The sequence below is a fragment of the Nyctibius grandis genome, chromosome 28 (genome assembly GCF_013368605.1).
Source record: "Nyctibius grandis isolate bNycGra1 chromosome 28, bNycGra1.pri, whole genome shotgun sequence".
Classification (NCBI taxonomy): Eukaryota; Metazoa; Chordata; class Aves; order Nyctibiiformes; family Nyctibiidae; genus Nyctibius; species Nyctibius grandis.
This window is the reverse complement of record NC_090685.1, coordinates 115,280-137,325: the sequence shown is the minus strand read 5'-3', so window position 1 is coordinate 137,325 and position 22,046 is coordinate 115,280. Positions and strand designations below refer to the sequence as shown.

The window sequence follows — 22,046 nt, the reverse complement described above, 5'->3', positions numbered from 1 at the left end:
GAATCCTTGCCCTGCTCTTCTGGATACCTGGGTACCTAGAAGAACTGGACAGGAGGCATATAAAAAAAAAATCACTCATCTTTTATATTCTCGTAAGGCAGTACATGTTGGGGATTCAGGCTTGCAGGCACCCCAGATCACAGTTTTTTTGGTCTAAGCTCAGCCCAAGGTGTCACATGCGTTCTGTCACACGTGTGTCTAACCCCAGCCAGCCACTCAGCCCCACGCAGCCTCTTGCTCACTCCTCACTGTGGGATGGGGGAGAGAATCGTAAGGGAGAAAACACGTGGGCTGAAATAAAAACGGTTTAATAGGTAAAGCAAAAGCTGTGCATGCAAGCAAAGCAAATCAAGGAATTCATTCACCTCTTCCCATGGGCAGGCAGGTGTCCAGCCGTCCCCAGGACAGCAGGGCTCCATCACACACAACGGTTACTTGGGAAGACAAATGCCATCACTCCAAACGTCCCCCTTTCCTTCTTCTTCCCCCACCTTTACATGCTGAGCACAATGTCATATGGTCTGGAATATCAGCTGGGGGCAGCTGTCCCGGCTGGTCCCCTCCCAGCTCCCTGTGCACCCCCAGCCCACTCGCTGGTGGAGGGGTGTGAGGAGCAGGAAAGGCCTTGACTCGGTGTGAGCCCTGCTCAGCAGTAACAAAAACATCTCTGCATTATCAACACTGTTTCCAGCACAAATCCAAAACACAGCCCCATACCAGCTACTATGAAGAAAATTAACCCTATCCTAGCTAAAACCAGCACAACCCAGCAGTGTGCCAGCTATATCTAGGCACTACATATATATAGATCAATTGATTTTATATAAATATTCATAGGATGAGCTGAAATGACAGGCCTTTATATACTGTCCCCAAATTGAATAATACAAGAAATTTGGGTTCAGAGTGTAATTAGTACTTTGTCTGGGCACATAATGGATGGTATTCCTCCTGTGACCTTCCTCAGGGGCACACAAGACCTCCACCTGGAGTGGAGAGGGAATTTTTGCTGAAGTCTATGACCATGTAGGAGATGCAACAGTCCACATAACATCAGCCAGTGCTACCGGGGAGAAGAACAAACAGTTTCACAGCCCAAGGATATCCATTTCTCCCTGTATGTGTAAGTCCTAGCTGTATAAACACCCATTCAGTCCCATGCTGGGTGCCCCTGCTCAGATGGAGGGTCCATGGGGGAGTGAAACCCGTTTGTAGAAGAGAAAGCAAGAGGCTAAAAGCCACTAAAGCCCACATGCATCTGTGCTTGGCTGCTGTCCTGAACTGGGCACTCCAAAGACTATGCCCAGAGGAGTCCCACAAGGGATATAAGGACATTCACTCGCATATTGCAAAAAAAAAAAAAAAGCAGTAGAAAAAAGTCACATCCTAGCCACTAATGCACAGAAACAGTCCCAGTCAGTTCAGTAGGTCTCTATGTATGTGTCAGGAGGTCTCGTTTTGGTCTAAAGCCCAGACTGATGCTCATGAGTCAGTAGCTGGGCTGACCTAGCATGGTAGCTCCAAAGGAGCTTGCTAAGACACAGCAGACGAAGGGGCTGCTTGAACAACAGCTCCTGGGAGCTGTTAATGTCTCCTGTGCCTTGGCTCACTTAGAGACGTTTTTTAGTTTGTGCCATGACTGATGACAATAGCTCTTGGAGCTCTCATGTTTTAACAGGCTGGTGCAGCTGGAGGACTAAAAATCCATAGGAAATCATCCATGTAAAGCATGCTGATTTGCAGTGGCCTGTCTCTGAGACAGCACTTCTTTGCCAGTTTGCTTTCTTCCCCCCCGGTCCTACAGAAGAGAAATTTATCCCCTGCAATACTCCTTGACCCTGAATTTTGGGGGAGAGGAGGAGCCACGTACGAGAAGAAGGGACGCTTGCAGGCAGGACCTGCCAGACAGCCCCGGAGAGACCTCACGCTCTCTGGTCTCCCTAAGCCCCTGTTCCCCACAAACAAAATGCAGATGCAGGGACATCCACAGCAAAACACCCAGCGATGACAAGTATGATCACAGCAGCGACATACCCAATGATCACAGTACCCAGATACACCGGCCAAAGACCTGAACTGAATTTGCCCACATTTTGCACGTGAACTCAGACTTGCCCTCCTGTGTCAGTGCCTACGGGATTCACACAAAGGAGCTACAGGAAAATGTGAGAAAACCAGCCAGCCTGCCAGCCTGGCCATTCTGCCTCTTGAGCAGCACGCAGGTTCAGAACTGGGTTCTCCGTCAGAGAGATGTGATGAGGACAAGGTGATAGGAGAGGGAAGTGTAACAAAAACAGTCAGACACTTGACAGCAGCATCCTGAGATGCCAGTCTTGTAACAAACAGCTGGTGCATAATAAATTCATGATATGCATATTTTATACTGTTTTCACGAGATGCTCGCATATGGCCATACCCACTGCTGGCAAGACTGGAGAAAGAACATGAATTTCACACCGAGGGACAACAGATTATAAGAAATAATCACTAGCCAAATACTAGCCCTCAACAAGACAGACAAATTGCATGTGATACTTTTTATTGGACTAAACAATAAAAGACCCCCTAAGAGGTTAGTAGAGCTCTGCTTCATATCTCACAGATTATGATGAATTACAGACTTCAAGCCTTTGTACCAAGAGATTAGAGCCTTTCACCCTCAGGAGGAAAAAAGATGAATCGTAATTTCTTCTTGTGATGCCCCTCCCACCTTCCACTGTGGAAGTGGTATGGAAAGACTGTAATACTTCTCTTTCTCCATTTCTCTCTTTGTCTTAAGTGCCCAGGGAAAAGCGCCAAAGGTTTGAACTACAGAGTTGCAATTTCCAGTTCTGCAGCGCCAGTTGATTTGGCGGATCAGACCATAAAACTAATGCATTTGAGACGCTTATCCTGGGTTCCCCGGGGTCAGGAACACACGTCCCTCTGTGTGTGAGAAAGGCCATTGATTCAAAGGCTGAACCTGCTGCTGCATGTGCTCATGTATGTCAGGAATAGGACTGTTAAGTCAAGGGCGTAAAAATAATAGGACATAACAGACATAGGTCAGGGAAATGGCCTGGGACCACTGATCCAGAGGGATGAAGATGATAATTGGATCTTATCTGCATCTTGTTTGAGCAACATCCACCAGCCTGCCTGGACTGTGTAAGAGGTGAGGTTCATCTCTGGTCACTATGTCACTGTTTTACAGCCACTTCTTGCCTTCCAGGGTTACCAACAGACCATAAGAGAAGGCATAAGACAGCACAGGGCTGAGGCCATTGTAATTACAGCCAGGGCTGGTCAGATAGGTCCCTAAATGGCCTTGGAATAGGGTTTTTTTGTCATTCTTCTAGGCACCAGGCTGGTCCTAACCCAGCCATCAAGGCCCCCAAGGTGGGAGAAGGCTAGCGGAAGAAGAAACAATGTGAAAAAGATAACTGATTGTGGGGGACAAACAGTGAAAAAAGGGCAGGGGTGTGAGAATCAAGGAATTTAAAATGGCTTGAGGGGGCACTGGAGAGGGACACAAAGCATGGCACCCAGTGAAGAGGCACCTTGAAGACCCTTTATCCCTCCTCAAGTATAGGAACAGAAAAACAAAACAAGGCTGCAAGATCCTAATGTGAATCCTCCCTCAATTTCCGTATGGCCTCTGCAAATCTCTCTCTGCTGCCACCTGCCAAGAGCTTTGAGATGTCCTCCCAGAGAAGGCCATCATATAATGGGGGCCTTTGGAAGCCTGACAGACACACCAGCCAGCACTGGTGTATCAGTATCCTGTGGAACATGGGACTTCGCATCCTGTATGGTCACATCCTCTGTGTATTTCTCAAAAGCATACGGGGCGCAGGCACCGATACTTCTTTGGAGAAACAGGTACTGCACATGTGGAGATACCTGCTCAGCTCCTCTGTCACTGGATGTGCTCAGCACATGCACGGAGGAGAGCTGTTCTGCATGTGTGCTTTACTGGTCCAGAACTGGGGAGGTCCCTGGTGCCTCAGGCCCAGGCGGCTCTGCTCGCTTCATCAGCAAGATGTGTCATTGCTGGTAATGAGCCAGACCAAGCAGAGATGGAATCAGGCCACTGTCTCTCCTCTCCCTTCCTAGACACTCCCTTGACCCAGCAAATGCATTCCTGGTGCCATCTGTCCCTTTCCCGACCCCTCTCTCTTCTGTGCGGCCTTTTTGCTTACTTGTTTTGGATTTTTTCCAACCTGATGCTGCTTTTGGGAGTGGATTTGTTCGATTGTCTCATTTCAGGAAGACCGACTCACTCGTTTGCTTTTGTTTTCTACTGCTTGACATCCCAGCGCTCAGGACAGGTAGGTCCCAAGCTCAGTTCTTTGCATGCATAAAAACAGGCCAGAAAGTGCAGGGACTGCCGGTGCTCATGTACGTTCCATATGGCCCTTAGCTGAACAGCCTGGTTTTCATCCATTTCTAGGGCATTGTGTGGGGATATTCTCCCAAGAAAAGGCAGTGGTATAAACACCAGCTGAGGGCTCAGAGCTCAGAGGATGCACGGACACCGCTTTTGTCATGAAGAATTTATTTTTCCCTGTTGGAAGGGGGAAAGAAATTCCTTACACTAAGAGGCACAGATGTTGAAATGAGTGTCCTCACCTATGAGCGAGCAGCTTTTATGGGCTGTGAGGAACGTACAGAAGTGCAGATATTTCAGGAAAGGCAGTTATTTAAGGCTCTGATCATGAAGAGCATCCACTTGCAGGGAGGCCCTTAAGAACAGGCTTAGCTTTCCTTCATATCCTTGAACTTCAGCACAGGCTTACACACTATCTCCAACCATGCACAGGATGTTTTAGCAAGAACTATCTAATTGGGTTGTTTCCAGCAGGTCTTAGCATGCAGCTCTCCTACTCCGTAGGTGCCAGCACAGACAATTTCAGATGAACGCTCATATCCAAGGGTGTTAAAATTTGGGCCAGTAAATCATTATTCTTGCATGAGAACAGGAGTGGAAAATAAGAGAATATAGCTGTAGTGGGGAGAGGACCTTTATGATCAGACCTTACAATCTGCAGTTATCTCAAAGAAGACACAAATGACTTAAAAGGAATGGATTTTTTTACATTTTAAGTTTTTGGTAGGAGAAGCCATCCTTTAGTTCTGTGTGTACAATGCTCAATGTGATGGTACTGCCATCCATGGGAGAGGCTCAGAGATACTTTTACATTTTAGCAATAAATAGCTCTAATAGTTGTCCCACTTACCTGTTTCTGAGAAAGCACTGATGCCTCTCTGAACAGAACAGCTAAAAGTTGAAGACCACCAGTGTGAGATACATCCTAGCGCTTCCACGAGAGCTTTTGTTTCGGTAGGCTCAGGGCAAGGTACAGCATATCTTGTGCTGTTCCTCTCTGTGTCAGGTTATTAAGGACTACAAAAAGCCTTTTGAATTCTCTATACAGAGCTGATGAACACTATAGCCTGGCTAATGGTTAAATTTACCCGCAAGTCAAAGTATCTCCTGGTGATACTGTATGAAAAAAACTACAGCAGGCCTGTAAATTGGTGACTTATCTGCATAAGTCTTTCTAAAGCAGACAGAAAACACTCAATGAACTCATGAAATCTTCCAAGCGCTGTCTACTATGATGGAAGAGAAAGAGGTCACTCGTTGTCAGTTGTACTGTATGAATCAAGCTTTTATTAAATAAGAAAAAAATAAGACTCAAGAGATTTCCCCCACTTCTTTAACTCAAACTCAGCAGTTGCTTTGTTACAGATTAACTCAGAGCAACATCCTTAAAATTGAAGGCAATCGTGGTGTCTTTGGTGGGTTGCATTACTGACATTGGCACTCGCAGTATTGAAGCATTAGAGCCGCTTTTCAGGCATCGGAAAAATCCAGGAGGAGGAGTAAATGTGGCCTTTTCACCTTAAATCTTTAAATTGTGTAGTATACAATATAAAAATGTTGTATACATTAGAATACAAAGTACACTTATAGTTTATACCAAATATACAAATCATAGTAAACACTATGAAATAGTGTTACAATATAAAGCCCAGCAGACCAAAGCAGCAGTTTTATTAATACATTGGGAGGGCTCTTCTAATTCAGAACATATATTAAAGGGAAACCAGGGCACAGAATGTGGTAACTTTGAGCTGGTATTAGGGATTGCTCCCACGTAACCGTGTCTAGAAAGCGGCTCCACAGCCAGAGCTCTCTGGGCTTCCTGGCCTGAGGGCCCTGTCAGGCGCGCAGGGACGCCAGAGCTGGAGCTCTCCGAGCCCAGTGCTTCGCTCTGACCACGGCCTTCAGGGGCGCCGCCACCAGTCAGGCCGCCCGCTGTCCCCGTCAGAGCCCGGGCCCGCCCAGCCGTCACGCAGAGCTGGGCGAGGCGGGGCCGGCCGCAGCTGACTAACACTGCTGGGCCGCGGGCCCTGGCGGCTCGGCCCACACCCGGCAGGCTGCGGGGCCACTCTGGCCTGCAGCCGCGAGGCCGGGGATGGGCGCCGGCAGCGGCGGCAGGGGCAGCAGCCACCTCGGCGCCGACGAAGGAGGACCCGCACCCGGTCCCGGGCAAGACCGGGGCCCGCAGGCCTGGCCGGCGCAGGGCCCGGCCCACAGGCCTGCCAGAGGCGCCGCTACGCATGCGCAGCGCAGCGCAGCGCAGCCCGCGCCGCACGCCGGAGCATGCGCGTAGCCAGCCGGCCCGCCTGCCTCCCTCCCGCGTGGACACCGCCCGCTCGCGCCAGCGTGATGACGTCCGCGCGCCGCCGCCTGCGCCGTGCCGCCCGCGCCACGCCCCGCCCCCCGCTATAAGAGCGGCGGCGGGCGGCGGGCGCCATTGTGCTGCGGAGCGGGCCCGGCTGTAACCGTGCGGGCCGGCAGCGCCGCTCCCCGCACTCCCTCGCCGCTGCTTGCTCTCACTCTCCCCCACCCCTTCTCTGTTTCCTCCTCCCCCTGCCCCCTCCGCCATGCCGCGCGTCTACATCGGCCGCCTCAGCTACCACGTCCGCGAGAAGGACATCCAGCGCTTCTTCAGCGGCTATGGCCGCCTGCTCGAGGTCGACCTCAAAAACGGGTGAGCGCCGTCCCGCGGCCAGAGGGCCGGCACCGCCCGGCTGGCGCCCCGCGCCCCCCACCTCCTCCTCCCGCCAGCCCGCTCCTGCCGTGCCCGGGCCGGGCGGGCCGCGCCCGCCGCCCCCCTCCCTCCCTTCCCCCATGTTGTCGGCAGCGCCCGCCCGCGCTGCCGCGTGGCGCCGGCTCAAGATGGCGGCGGCGCGGGGGGAGCGGGGGCGCTGCGGCGGGGCCGGCGCCCATTGTCCCGGCCGGGCCGGCGCGGCCTCCGCCCCGGGAGTGGCGGGCGGCTGACGGGGCCGTTCTTTTTTCCCCAGTTACGGCTTCGTGGAGTTCGAGGACTCCCGCGACGCCGACGATGCCGTTTACGAGCTGAACGGCAAGGATCTGTGCGGGGAGCGCGTGATCGTGGAGCACGCCCGCGGCCCCCGCCGCGACAGGGACGGCTACAGCTACAGTAGTCGCAGTGAGTACGGGCCCACCGTCCTGCGTGGTTACAGGGCTGCTTCGGGCAGGGGCAGGAGGCGAGGCGGGGGCGGCTCGGCTGTGGTGGCAGGGTAGAGCCGGGGGTGACAGAGTGGATGGGGCTGAGTCCCGTGGGGCGGGGGGGTGGCGTGTCGCTATCTCTGCGAGCACGGTAGTAGGGGGTGCCTGGTGCATCGCTGGGAGCGAGCTATCTGCCGACTTGGTGCTCCAGTCAGACCAGTGTTGCACTCAGATATCCCCTAAGAAACTTAGGAGGGCAAAAATGTGACGCAATTCTGGCTACAAAATTGTGGCCTTCTAGAAAGGGTTTCTCGTTAATTACAAATGATATGTTCTGCTAATTTAAGGGCTCTCATGTTCTTGGGAGCATTTAGATGAAACAGTGATGTTACATCACTAATGTTAATGAATAAATACTGTTGCATAATTGGGGTGGAAGCACTCATCTGTGAACTTTCATGTGAATGTTTCAGTTGAATATACAGAAGGGGTGGGGGGAGGTTTTCAAGCAGGAATCTGTTGTTCTAAGTGGGGGATATTGTAAATATTTCTATGTTCAGCTAACTTGTATAGCTGCTTTAGCTGAGCTATATAGAAATTAAATGGCCTAGTACTGTAATTAAAAGTACTACGGTTCATGTTTCAGTAATCTCTAGAAGCTTGGTGTTTGGGGGGGGTGGGTATCTGTCTTTTTAAAAGGAATCAAATGTATGTTGTTTAAAATTGTTGCATGTTCAATTCAAACTTTTTAACAAGTCCTTGATGTTTCAATTTAAAAGTGACCAGTGGGGCTGAGGCTGTGTCCACTGAGGCTAAGATGACTGCCTTTCCTGATTGGCCATGGCTTTTCCATACATTGTGTGACCCTTGCCCTATGACCCTTTGGCTGACCTTACCGGAAGCCATGACGACAGCAGCCTTTTGCCATTAGACGCAGGGTGATGGTGAGGATTCCAAGGGTTAGACAAAACTGGTTAAACTGAACTAGGTGACTGTTACCTTGCGTGTTTTGTGGCCAAACCACCACCAAAAACCTCATACTGTGATGTAAGTACTTAGTGTAACTAGTAAACGTTTTTGTAAAATGTAGAAATGCATGTAATCAGTTAAGTTTTATATTTTACAATGTTCTGTAAAATAAAACTTAGCAAGGTGAATCTAATAAGGAGCAGTCACTCTCTAACAGATCTTAGGAGCACAGACTTGTAGGATTTTAGTCTGTTTGATTTGCCATTAATATAGATCATGGCAAAATTGCAAAGTTTGTTGGAGGCTTAGAGAAATAAAGTCCTACTCCAGTAAATATAACTGTTTAACTAACTTTTTCAGAACATTTAGTTTTCTTCGTGCTAGGAGACAATCTAACTTTATTTCTTTGTACAATAAAGGTGGGGGTGGTGGCGGCTATAGCAGTCGGAGACAATCTGGAAGAGATAAATACGGACCGCCTGTTCGTACAGAGTACAGACTGATTGTTGAAAACCTTTCCAGTCGCTGTAGTTGGCAGGATTTGAAAGTATGTATTAATGTTCTATCATAGAGCCTGTTGTGACTAGCAGGAAGCAGTAACTTCCTTCAATATCGGTGTTCATTTTGATTTAGGTAGAAGCAATTAAGAAGTATTTGTGTATGCATGTTTACACACAGTTACTGCTTCTTGCATTTGCTCAGGCTTGTCTTAAGCTAATGTACTTGCAGAGTGTGAGCGTGTGGAATGGTTATGTAATTCTTAATCTACTCCCTGAAGGACTTCATGAGGCAAGCTGGTGAGGTAACCTATGCAGATGCTCACAAAGAACGTACAAATGAAGGAGTGATCGAGTTCCGCTCTTACTCGGACATGAAGCGTGCCCTGGACAAACTGGATGGCACAGAGATAAATGGAAGGAAGATCAGGCTGGTTGAAGACAAGCCACGGTCAAGCCATAGGCGATCTTACTCTGGCAGCAGGTCAAGGTAACTTCTGGGACATGTCAGTCTCTGCATCCAGACTGCGTACGCTAAGAATGGGTATAGGTAGCCCTACCTGCAATAGTTACCTTCAGTTGATATTTTAGGAATAGGATAATGCCCGAGAATGTAGAAGGAATTATTTTACGTCATACAGCAAAGCCAGGTTTGAGAGTTTTTCACATGTGAAGCATCAGATGTAATTCATCGATGGTATATTGAATCTAGGTGGATTAACAGTACGTCTTGATGTGGCCATACTTGTTTTTGAGAAATTCTTCAGATTTTCTCTGTTAGGTAATACACCGGACAAAGAATAAGAGGCAAATTACATATTAAATGTTTCTAGGTCGCGATCTAGGAGACGGTCTAGAAGCAGAAGTCGTAGAAGTAGGAGCAGCCGCAGCAGGTCCCGTAGTGTCTCCAAAAGCCGTTCCCGGTAAGTGATACTTTGTCCTCTCTTAGTAGAGGACTTAATAAGTGAGAGATATTGACAGCTGCTGTAAGTACATGTCAGTTAATGCAAAATAAACTCTGTCTCTTTTTGCAAGATCTAAATCCAGGTCGCGAAGCAAAGACCGCTCACGTTCCAGATCTAAAAGCAGGAAGTCTAGATCAAAGAGCAAATCGAAACCCAAGTCTGACAGGGGTTCCCGCTCTCACAGCAGATCCAAGGAGAAGTCTGAGAAGTCTCGGTCCAGATCCAGGTCCAGGTCTCGATCTCCCAAAGAAAATGGTAAAGGAGATGCTAAGTCTAAGTCCAGGTCAAGGAGTAGGTCTCGTTCCAATTCTCCACAGCAGCAGGCATCTGCCAAGGCTCGTTCAGAGTCGCCACCCAAAAGAGCTGCATCGAGGTCCCGCTCCAGGTCTCGTTCAAAATCCCGCTCACGATCAAGATCTAGTTCAAGAGATTAAGACTAGAACTCTCCTCTTACGTTGCACACTATTGCGGAACATTTTCCTACTTGTCAGGCCACTAGTGTTATGTTAGTACTTCAGAAGTTGGTTTTTTTGCTTGCAGGAGTGAATGGCCTAAGAACTAAGTAATGAGGCATAAAAGCTTAATTTGTATCCCAAATTTGAAAATACGAGATGGGATGGTGGTACAAAGCAGGAAGAGTCACCCTTTTGTAGAAATTCAGCTAAAAGTTTGATTTTATAGCATTTCCAGAGGAGTAACTTAACTACTCATAAGTGCAAAGTCGTTTTTATATTAAAAATAAACTGAATATAAACAGGCTTAAATCTGGTCTTTTTTTAAAATATCATTTTTTCCTATTTTTTTCATGGTTTTAGAACTATGGGTATCATTAGCTTGGTAGGTTACAGCTTGCTACCAAAGGCAGGATTGCCTTGCTGGGCAGGTCAGATAATTCTCTGATTTATCTTAATTTGTGGAAGCAGGCTGCAAACTATATGAACTGGTTACAATACTAGGAAGATTTTAGACCAGCAATAAACTCAAGTTAGAGCGTTTGTGTTGTATCTTAACTTGCCAAAAGAACATTCCCCCCATACTGTGACTGTATTAAAAGTAATAAAGGTACTCTGGAACCTGTATCGTATAGTATTGCTTGAATATCGAGTGTCACTCAGTTGTCAGACACTAATGTGTCTCTTGGATGTGGTCCAAGGCACTAGTATGGTTTGTCAGCCTCTAAATAACTATTGGATATGAAAACTAGGTAAAGAAAACTGTCTTCCCTCCCTTTTGGCACATTTATGTTAATGTTTTGCTTCAGACTAGGAGAGCTATAATCCTAATGTGTGTAAGTCTGAACTTTATTGGAAATGTAATCTGAGCTAGAGTTCTAGTCTTAACAAAGGCTTTGCTAAACCACAGTTGCCAACTCACTTAAATTGTGGAATAGGACTCATCCCAAAAATTCCCCTTTATAGCTAAATTGATTTTTGTAACATGCAATAGCAAACATTAGAACTGCCTTGTACTCTTTATACAACGTGTAGTTTGACTTGTATAAAATTAAATTGGTGACACAAACTCTTGTGTTTATTGCAGTGTAATGGGATTCTTTTTCTGCCTCTCATGCTGGGGAAATCACAATTTATCCTACTTGCCTCTTTTGCTGGAATAACTCCTTTGTTTTAGTAAGAGACGTGGGAGCTCTTGAAATGCACTTGGTTTTGTGCTTGAGACCAGCAAGCCAACCAAGCACCGTTTGTCCCAGTACGTGGTCCTTTCTTCAAGTGCGCCTGGATGTGAGAGCAGCACCTCTGACTGGTCAGTTTTACACGTCTGTTCACATGAATTGCATCAGGTACAAGGAGCACAGCAAGTGCACGTTGAAATGTAACTTGATGCCAACTTTTTTTTTCTGGGTTTTGCTTCATGATTAGAGTTCTCTTGAAAATTAATACTCCGTTTCATACAATTTCCTGATCGTATCTAGAAAGCTTGAGCTTTTGCCTCTTCCATACAAGTAGCCGTGCTACTTGCAAGAGGGGGGATCCCAGGATGGGTAAAGTCAGTTTTGCCTGATAAACTGGCATTCCTAATGGAACCTGAATGGAAGCGATTACATGGCTTGTGTTGCCATAAGGTTGGGTTGCTGTTGCTTTTGTATTGCACACTTTTCCATGCTATTTCTGTCCCAAGCATGGAAAAGCAGCTGTATTTGAGCTGCTGAGCCAAGCTTCCCCATGATTGTTCATATAACCGTGGAGTCTTACAGACATTTCTGGCATGACTCAATCCACGCTGGCGCAGAGTGCATATACTAAAAGTTTTATTTTCTGTACCTGGAAGGAGGTGACTCCTGTGTTTAGTTAATTTGTGATAAGTAGGGTTTTTTAAAAAAATCAAAGCTATTTTAGTTAAGGTGTATTTTAGTATAATGACAAATTACATGTTGTAGTTCTCGTCACTGCAGGTAATACCTTCTCTGCATTGGATCTCAAATGTGGGGTAGTACTGGGGGCTTTCTACAGAAGTCAGACTGCAAGAATAGTTTAATGCAGGTTTACAGCCCTAAGCTACACGTGTGGAAGTATTTATCTCCCTTAAACTTGCTGACATGAAAGCATGCCCCCTTGATCAGCATAAATAAAATCATGGAGTAGATCAGACTCCATGGGGAACTGCTCCTCTGGTTAGCCTCCAGGGGTCTTCAGTAAAGTACCCATTGCACTCCAATGAGAACTGAGCTCAGAGCTCAGTGGATTAAAAGGTACGTGTGCATATTTTCAGTATCTCTGTGTGTGTTTGCAGTAAAAAGATGTTAAAAATTACTTTTTTACATGTGCTTGTAGGTAGTAACAGCTTGTTTCTGAAACTCATTTCCAGTGCCAGCATGAGAATGTCTTGGCCCTACAGTAGCTCTTAGCACCCCAGTCTTGGTTAATGATGGCTTTTACCAACTATATTCTTAGCTTTCTGAAATGAGGTTGTTATGACAATGGTTATGTTTGAAGTCATCTTTATTCATTATTTACTTACAGGGAGGGCCTAGATTGGATTTAACCACCTTGCCTGTAACTCCTTTAAATATCAAAGATTTCTTTTTCTGTCACTGGAGCCACATTCAATGTCTCCCTTGGCTGCTCTGCAAAAGAGAAATGGCCTTTTACTGGGCAAATGAAGCAGGAATTCCTTGGCATGACTTGCATCCTTCTGGATTTGTTTCCTCTGGAAAGCTAGTAGGATTTCAGTAGTGCCAGATACTGAGCCAGTGCAGTTAAGTGCAAGGCTTGCGATAACTCTTCAACGAACCCACCAACAAAACCCAAACACGCAATCCCTCTAGCTCTGTCACCACCATGTTTTGTAGGAGTGGAAGACTGAGTCTGATGTGTATTTGTGATCGCAAGCATGATTATTTCTGAGCTCTCTTGTAGGTGTTAAAAAAGCATGGTTTGGATAAGTATCTTAAACTTCATAGAAGAGTAAAAGGCTGCTTGCTGTGTTTTGCAGCTGTAGCATGTGCTTTGCGTTGCTCTGCAGCAGTAGCAATAGTCAATGGCAAAACCATCTGGCATTGCTCATCTCACAGTTTTTAGCCTAACTGGAGCCATCTTTTCAGGGATGTGCTTTAGTGCTGGGCATCCTGACTTTTTTTCTGCATTTGGTATAGCCAATATAAATTTATTCTTAAAAAGGCAAACGAGAAACATGCCTTCTCATCAAATGTGGAATGCAGGATTGACTTAAAATGTTAGTGTCCTGTAGCAAATTGTGAAGGAGAAATTAACAATCTACTGTTAAAGTGAAACTTAGAATCTGGGGCTGTGTTTGGAGTCTGTTCCTCGGCTTTTCCTGTATGTAAAAAAGTGTCCCTCCCTGTATTTTGCTGTTCGACATAAACGCAAGTTCATCCTTAAATCAGTGAGTCACGTCATGTACAATATTTGCTTTGAAGTTAGATGGTGAAAACACCTCTCCCCTTTGGTGTGTCTCACTTAAACCCTGGCAGATAGTAGAAAGTGTTTCTGCTTCACATAGGTTGCTCTTCATGAAGCCACCTGTAGCCTTGGAAGTGAACGGCAGTCTTCCTTGCACCATTTCCCTTGGACAGCAGTGGCACTGGCTATCATGCACAAATGGGGAAAGCTGGTATTAAACAAAATTCATTCTTGCTCAGAGTTTCTGGGTGACCCATCATTTCTGTGCTTTTTCCCAGCTCAAAAAGGTGTTTTCTTCCATGCTTTGGCTTCTAGCTCCGTGTTTTGATGGAGAAGATAACAAATCCCTAATGCAGCTGGTCTGCTGAGGAAGCAAGCTGCAAAATGTGATTATTCCTGATCTAGGTAAGTGACCGACTCCAGCCCTGAATCATGAAAAGCGGTAGTGCTTTAGGGTTTGGGGACTATGGTGAGCATCTAGCTGGCAAGGAAGGTTATTTGTTTGTCCCCAAAGCCAGTGAAGGGGGCAGATGAATAGAGATGCTTGCTTCCTCTGATGCCGAGGCCCAGAAAGGCTTACCTTAGCCTTTACATCCACAACATGTGATTTTCAGAAGCTGATAATACTACTGTTCGAGTCCATGCAAGTGGTTCTCCTTCAGCAAGTCCCTGTGCCACCATGAAAAAGAATACAGCCCGCTTTAATAGGGAGACATACAGGCCCGTTTCAGGCCAAGTGTTCAGAAATCATTGCTTAAAAGAGAGCAGGAGATGGACTAGGAACAAGAGGATTTAAAATGTGCTGTCACAAAACATACCCTTTGAAGTGGCCATTTACATTACATCACTAAGAGCAAACATGTTGGCTTGCTGTAAGGAAGAGCATAACTTTTGTGTTTGATGTACACCAAAATAAGTATAGCAATATTACCGTGCTTAGAGTGAAACTGTGAGTGGCTAAATAGGTGACACTCCTTTTTCCCATGATAACATTTCTACCTCTAAATTTTGCGGTTTTAGAGTCCATTTACATTTGGGAGATTGCTCTGTCCCAAACAAGATGGTAAATGTCTTTGCATGAGCAATGGGGAGGGGCATTTAGAACCCAATTGATGGATTTATTAGTCACGCATGGAGTAACTTGAACTGTTTCCAATTCCTACTTAAATCTAGTTCGGGTTGGCGTTGTAACATCCATGTAGCATCCACAGAGCAATTACAAAAGTCAAAGAGCAAAAGCTGGGAAAGCAGAAATTTGGCTGAGGAGCCTGGAAATCCCCAAAATTTAGGTGAGCTGATGTTTCGTATGTCCTTGAGAGGTGATGGAAAATGCTCTGAGGAAGATGCATAGTTCAAATGTTGATCAGAAGGTAAGTTCCCACAACACAATTAGCAAATCTTTGCTGTGTTTCTTGTGTGCTTTGTAATGTCCTGTTCACATTAAATAGGAATGCATTGAAAGGTGAGAAGCAAAATGAAAACAAATACTGCGTAGTGGCAGCTATTAACAGTTCAAGAATTTTAACTATCTGTTCTTGGGATCTTAACGGTATCTGTTAACATTGTGATCAGCCCTTTTCCCCCATGTTTTGTTTTGTGGTTAGGTGGAAAGATTCAAAATAGCAGAATGTGGGCTCTTAACTCTCAAAGCTTCTTCACGCATTATTATTTTTGCTAAATGTGTATGTAGATGTTGGAGGGGAAGTTTCAGTTGTTTCATAAAGCAATAAAAAATGGAAATAAACAAGCTGCTCTGAAGCAGCTCATAAACTTCTACCCTTTTAGCTACATCTGTGAATAACACAGCTAAGTTGGTTGGATGAACATAGGTGCGCTGCTGTATAAGAAGGAATGGACCACAGCGGTTGGTATGGCCTGTGCCACTGAAAAAGTAGTGGCAAGAGGAAGATGTCTACAGCTAGTGCGTGCTCCAGTATGTACCTTGCAACAGTTTGTACTAACAGTGAAGTTTTGGACGTGATTCTGGGTGATTCTCTGACTCAAGGGCTACATCTTCTTCCTCTTGTTCACAGAAAGTGACTTCTGCCAGGTGGTCTACTTTAATTTAGAATATCTCAAATACTTTTAAAAATTAGTATTTTCACTCATTTTAAAAGCAAAATCTTACGTTTGCTCCAATGTTTTGCCTTTGGGCAAGAACGGAGTACAGTGATTTCAGTCCAAAATACTGAAAATAGTAGAGGGAAAGCTCTGTGAGTGATGCCAGGGTTGGAGGTGACTGGAAGATGCAGCCTGTGCTGTCATGTGGATGGGATTGTGGGGGGAATTACTTGGGCAAATTTATTACTGGTGTGTGCAGCTCCTGGAACAGGATTATCCTGTAAATGTGAATGAGAAAATTTGGTGCTGGTAAGTCAGTAGGTGTTAAATAGATCACACCTCATCTTCTTGGTGTAATCACAACGTACAGTTGCACCCAGTCGATCTGCTAGTTGAAGAGCAATGTTTCTTCTAGAAATGGGGAAAGAGCAAAAAGCTTTCCCCTGTGCAGTGTTTGTGTTCCTTGTTCTGCTCAGTGTCAGCTGTCAGCATCCTTGCTCAGCACCAACATGAGAGGAAAAGAATAGAGCAAATAGTCATGACAGTGATGCTGTACAATTAACCTGGGAGGGCAATGGTGGGGTGCAACAGCTGCCCTGGGGTGGCATCTTCTGTTCTGCTCAACTCTCTGGTACAAGGATGCCACTCAGTGTGGAGTAAGTGCTGTCAGTATCTTGGGAGACAGGAGAAGACATTCTGAAAGAGCCTCTCCCCTTACCTCGTCTGGGTCTATTCACTGTCAAAAATTTGTGCTCTGTGAGCTGAAAGTGTAATCCACCATTTGCCGTAATTTAGGTGTCACTTATGTACATTTGACAACCCGAAGCAGAACTGGTTTTTAGTTCTCCATACACAAAAGCTTCACAGAGAGCGTGAAACTGAGGCACGGAACTGCAGCAATTTGCTCAGTGGGAATAAAAGCTACGGGTGCCAGTTTGTTCTTGGAACAAACTTCCTGTTGCTCAGGCTTTCAGGTGGAATGAGCATGGGTCATGACTGTGGGTGAGGACAGGAGTGGCAGGCACAACCACCTGCAGCTGCTGCCATCCTGTGAATAGCAGAAAGCATGGGGATGAGTCCTGGCCTAACGTGTCCCAGAATATCTCTTGTTATGCACAGCCCTGCTGCAGTCTGCGCGGGTTAGGTCTAGTGGTATTAATGGCATAGCAGAGTCTGATAAGCCATGTCAGAATAAATAATAAAAGCATTACTAAGAGCTATGTTTATATAAAGAAAAGATCATAGAATCACAGAATATCTTGAGTTGGAAGGGACCCATAAGGATCACGGAGTCCAACTCCCTGCTCCTCGCAGGACTGCCTAAAACTAAACCATATGACTAAGAGCGTCACCCAGGTGCTTCCTGAACTCTGACAGGCTTGGTGCCGCGACCACCAGGGACCAAACACCCTCTCAGTGAAGAACCTTTTCCTAATGTCCCATCTGAACTTCCCCTGACGCAGCCTCATTCCATCTTCTCGTGTCCTGTCGCTAGTCACCAGAGAGAGGAGATCAGCACCTCCTCTCTGGATGTGTTTAAGAAAAGACTGGACATGGCACTTAGTGCCATGGTCTAGTTGACAGGGTGGTGTCAGGGCAACGGTTGGACTCGATGATCCCAGAGGTCTCTTCCAACCTGGTTGATTCTGTGATTCTGTGATTTCCCCTCCGCTGCCCACCTTGAGGATGGTGCAGACTGCGATGAGGTCCCCCCTCAGCCTTCTCTTCTCCAAGCTGAACAAGCCAAGTGACCCAGCCGCTCCTCCTAAGTCTTGCCCTCGAGGCCTTTCACCATCTCGGTCACCCTCCTGTGGACATGCTCCATGTGATGTCCTTCTCCTACTGAGGCACCCAAAACTGCACACAGTGCTCGAGGTGGGGCCGCACCAGTGCGGTGCAGAGGGGACAATCGCCCCCCTCAACCGGCTCGCTGTGCTGTGCTTGCTGCACCCCGGGACACGGCTGGCCCTCTGGGCTGCCAGGGCACACTGTTGACTCATATTCAACTTGCCATCAACCTAAGCCCCCAGATCTCTTTCCGCGGGGCTGCTCTCCAGCCCTTTGTCCTCCAGTTTGCACATATAAGTTAAGATGCTTTAGAATAGAGGTCACGGAAATGGAAGTTGAGGCACAGGAGGGAGAAATGGTCTGGTATCACATCAGCCAGAGGGCTTGCTGGGAAGCCAGAGATGCCTCCTCTTTTTTTGCCTAAAGTAGCTGTTTTCTGGGAATTCATCATTCTGAATTCATGATTTTTTTATGGCAAGCATAGCCAGGAACAGGGAACTGATGGGAGAAGGTGAATGCTGGGTTGCTTTTCAAGTGACTGAGTTTCACTCTGCTCCTGATTTGAACCTATTTAAACACTGCAGCATAAAAGAATTTATATGGGCAGAGCTTTTTCTATACTGTGCCACCGAAGGTTTATTTGAAAAGGGGGAAGAAGGCTGTAGCAGCAAAGGAAATACCAGTTACTTCCTGATTTTCAGAATCTAATTGCTTCATCAGAGTCTTTGACTTCATCTTTTTTAATGTATTAAAAATTTTGGAGTACAGAACTCAAGGTGATAAAAAACTGGCAGATACTGACACTAGAAACAAAGAGCTTGTTCCTGCACTCCCCAAAGTGAGCAAGAACACTCCTTGCCCTGGGTTCTGTGCGGCGGGAGCTGGCCTGCAGGGTGAACAGGCAGTGGCCTCTCCCTGGCCAGTCCAACACGCATCGAGGGCTGTTCTCAGCAGCTTTTTTGTGCTTTTTGGTCCTTGTCCAGTCTCCCACCTTCTGCGGATAAGTGGGTCAGACGTTGTGTAAGTGTCTAAAAGGCACGCTCCTTGTGTGGCCATAAAGTACTGCAGGGGGGGCAGGTAAGCTGCCCCGGTTTTTGACCGGAGCGCTTAGGAAGCACTACTCAGCACCATGCAAGTCCTGCATTTCCTCCAGAGAACTAGTCTGAGCGATCCTTTGCTTTCCAGTGATTTGGGGGATTTTGTGTTAATGACCTCCAGTTACTCTTGGAGCCTGTGGTACGAGTGCTGAGGAGCAGAGGCTTTCCCCGCTTCGCCGGAAAGCCCGTGCCTGTGTACGTCAGCCAGAGCCTGGGGAGCTGCTGTGGTCTCCGGGGCCTCTGGGCTGCTCCTGAGGAGGCCACACCACCACCAGCGATGTGCGGTTGCTCTCCGAGGGGGTGAGGTTAATACTAGTGACTTAGAGAAAAAGCAGCTCCTGGTTGTCAACCTGCCCTGTCCCATCTAACCCAAGAGAGAAGAATAGGGGAAAATTGTGTTCCAGCCCCGCCACGGCCCCCGTGCGCGGTGAGGATGGGGGCGCCGGGGCCCCGGAGCTCAAAATTCGCGGTAAGGTGCCCGGTGCCAGCCCCGGCTCGCCCGCGGCGCAGGGACAGGCGGCCCCACGCCCGCCAGCCTCCGCCGCGGGACGGGACGGGGGAGCGAGGGCTGGCGGCCTCGGGGCGCCCGGCCGGCCCGGGGGGCTCCGCGACCCGCGCGTTGCCACAGCGACCCCCCCTCCCCCGGCAGCTCCCCGAAATCCTGCGGCGGGATCGAACACCGGCACTGCGGCGTGGAGGAACACGCGGGTTGCCATGGCGACGCGCTCATTAAGTGCATGCATGTTCCACCGGCCCAATTACCGCCCCCCCCCCCCCCCCGCGCCAGCACTCACGCACCCGCGGCCCGGCCCCGCGCCCCTCCCGCCGTGGGCTCCGCCGCCCAAGCGCCCCCCGCCCGCTGCGGCCCCGCTCGAAGCCCCGCCAGCCCCGGGCCGGGCCGGGCCGTGCAGGCGCCGCGGCGGCGGCCCAGCCGTGAGGCGGCTCTGCGCAGCGCCCGCCGGGCCGGGCGGCCCCGCCACGGCTCGGAGCAGCGCCCTGCCCGGGCCCCGGCCGCCGGGCCCCGCCGTGCAGGTAAGGAGCGCGGCCGGGCGCTGCCCGGCCTGGGGGCCGCCTCCCCGCCCGGGCTCGCCGCCTTTCATTTTCCCCGCAGGCGAGGGGCCGAGGCTGGGCCCGGGATGGCGGGGCCGGGCCCGCTGCGCGCCGCCCCCTGCAGCCGGGGCAGCCTCAGCCCGGCGGGGGAGGGATGCTCCGCCATTGCCCGCTGTTATCGGAACCCCCCCGGGGCGGGCCCGCGTCGGGGGCTCGGTGGGGGCACGGTGCCGGCGGGGCCGCGGCAGGGGCGGGCGGGAGCGGAGCGGGCCGGGGGCTGCCCGCCCTGCGCCCGCGGGGGGGCGGCGGGGCTGCTCCGGGTCCTTTTAGGACAGTAACGTTTATGTGCAGCAAAGTCCAAGGCAAGACACGACGCCCAACAGTGGGGGATGTCTTACAAAAAAATAATAAAAAAGGACGTGCAGGTGCTAATCTCCTCTGGACAAGTTCTGTACTGGGGCGGCTGCAGGTCCCACTGGGCTGACTGGTCTCAGCTGGGTGTGTGTGGTGCGAGGCGCTGCCCAGGTGTCACCCAGAGGTGTCCAGCAGAGACGGGGAGTGGGTGGGGCTGTTCTTCCCTGGCTTTCCCAAGGGATCCTCTCTGGGACACAGGGAGAGTGGAAGCCCCTTCCAGGGTGGGCACTTGGCCGTGTTCCTTCTGGTGTTTCTCAGACACTGCGTGAGCACGTGCTGTCCTGGAGCCTGAAGATGACACCGCTGCAGTCCTTGAAAGGGTCCTGCAGCGTGGGGGGCATTAGTCGAGCCTAGCAGGACACAGAACAAACAGCCCAAGCTGTGGAGAGGATGTGCCGCATGGTGTAGGACAGGTTCTGGATTCATTTCTTTACTACTTATAAAAGAAGATGGAAGACTGGACATTTGGAAATATTTTGGGATCCTGTATCAATCCTCTTTGTGTCCGCCTGCTTATAAGTGTAACTTGTATTTGTGGAAAAATGCCCTAACTCTGTGCAGGGCTGGTGCTATCAGTAGGCAGTGGCTTACGGCCACAGAGTGGAAGGTGAGATGCGTGTGTCCCCTTTGTGCCTCTCTCAGCAGTGGCTGGGGGTTTGTGCCCAGCTGGAGCTGCCCAGGCTTCAGGCTGCCTTCTGGCCTCAGCGTTGGGCTTGGGTGGTGTCACCTTGAGCCCTTTGGCGTGGCACATAAGATCACTGGTAACTGCTCATTCTCCCCACCTGTGGGTTTGAGCAGATCCACAGGCCCAAGAGCTAGTCCCAGTGGCAGTGACATTCCTGGGGCAGCAGGTGACACCCAGCTCAAGTGTCTCTGCTTTGTTAGCTGTGTCTGAACCTAAAGCTGAAGGCAGCTTGCTGTTCTCTTGCTCTTTTCCCTCCGATCTCTGTCTTCATGAATCTATTTGCTATTTTGAAATGTGCAACACAAACAACCTCTTACTGCACAGAAGGACATTTCATCCTGTTTTGAGATGTTGATAAATTCCACAGTCTGTTCCAAACCTCACTCCATGCTGCAGCAGAACCTGGCAGGCCTTTGTGGCCCCTGGTCTGTTCCAGAGGAGGCTTTGCCCCCTGGATTTGAAGCAACAGTCAGATTTGGAAGGGAAGAGGTGTCTGTGTTTACCTTTCTCCACTGGGCCACCTGCCTGTGCAGAGGGTCTTACTGAGCGTGTTCCTGTGTGTATATGGAGCAAGTATTTTTTGCAGTGCCATTAGTCTCTTAAATGCCTGTCCTGGGCAATGCCAGATGACAAGGGAAGATCCAAGGGAGCAGCTCCCAGCCCTCCATGTCTCCGCAGTGCTCCGATGTGCCACTTGCAGTTTTAGTGTGATCCCAGTTGGTGCTTTTTCTTAAAAGCTGAATTTTGCAACTGGAGGTAATAATCCATACCTCAGCTGTTGTTAAGGATGGGGAAATTCTCTGTTACGGCTGAAGAAATTCCTGAAAAAATAGTTCACAGAATCACAGGCTGCTTGAGGTTGGAGGCACCTCTGGAGGTCATTGTGTCCAACCCCCTGCTCCATCACGGCCATGCAGAGCCAGTTGCCCAGGACCATGTCCAGGCGGCTTTTGAGTATCTCCACGGATGGAGACTCCACAACCTCCCTGGACAACCTGTGTCAGTGCTTGGTCACCCTCACAGTGGAGAAGTGTTTCCTGACGTTCAGAGGAACCCTCCTGTGTGTCAGCTTGTGCCCATGGCCTCTGGTCCTGTCCCTGGGCACCATTGAGAAGAG

At 48.9% G+C, this 22,046-nt stretch overlaps 1 protein-coding gene across 1 annotated transcript; it reads left to right on the top strand.

The window, feature by feature from the left end:
* The first annotated feature begins 6,770 nt into the window (after nucleotides 1-6,770).
* Nucleotides 6,771-11,477, top strand: SRSF6 (serine and arginine rich splicing factor 6). Its single transcript, XM_068419744.1, has 6 exons — nucleotides 6,771-7,043; nucleotides 7,357-7,505; nucleotides 8,914-9,041; nucleotides 9,273-9,481; nucleotides 9,825-9,914; nucleotides 10,027-11,477. Exons 1-6 carry the CDS (start codon nucleotides 6,937-6,939, stop codon nucleotides 10,388-10,390), a joined length of 1,047 nt encoding a protein of 348 aa, XP_068275845.1. The 5' UTR covers nucleotides 6,771-6,936; the 3' UTR covers nucleotides 10,391-11,477.
* Nucleotides 11,478-22,046: the final 10,569 nt, after the last annotated feature.

Excerpts from the sequence above, each read along its gene's own strand:
- SRSF6 (XM_068419744.1), top strand. The coding sequence starts at position 6,937 with ATGCCGCGCGTCTACATCGGCCGCCTCAGCTACCACGTCCGCGAGAAG. Across the intron at positions 7,506-8,913 it reads CTACAGCTACAGTAGTCGCA|GTGGGGGTGGTGGCGGCTAT; the intron begins GTGAGTACGGGC and ends TGTACAATAAAG. Across the intron at positions 9,482-9,824 it reads TACTCTGGCAGCAGGTCAAG|GTCGCGATCTAGGAGACGGT; the intron begins GTAACTTCTGGG and ends AAATGTTTCTAG.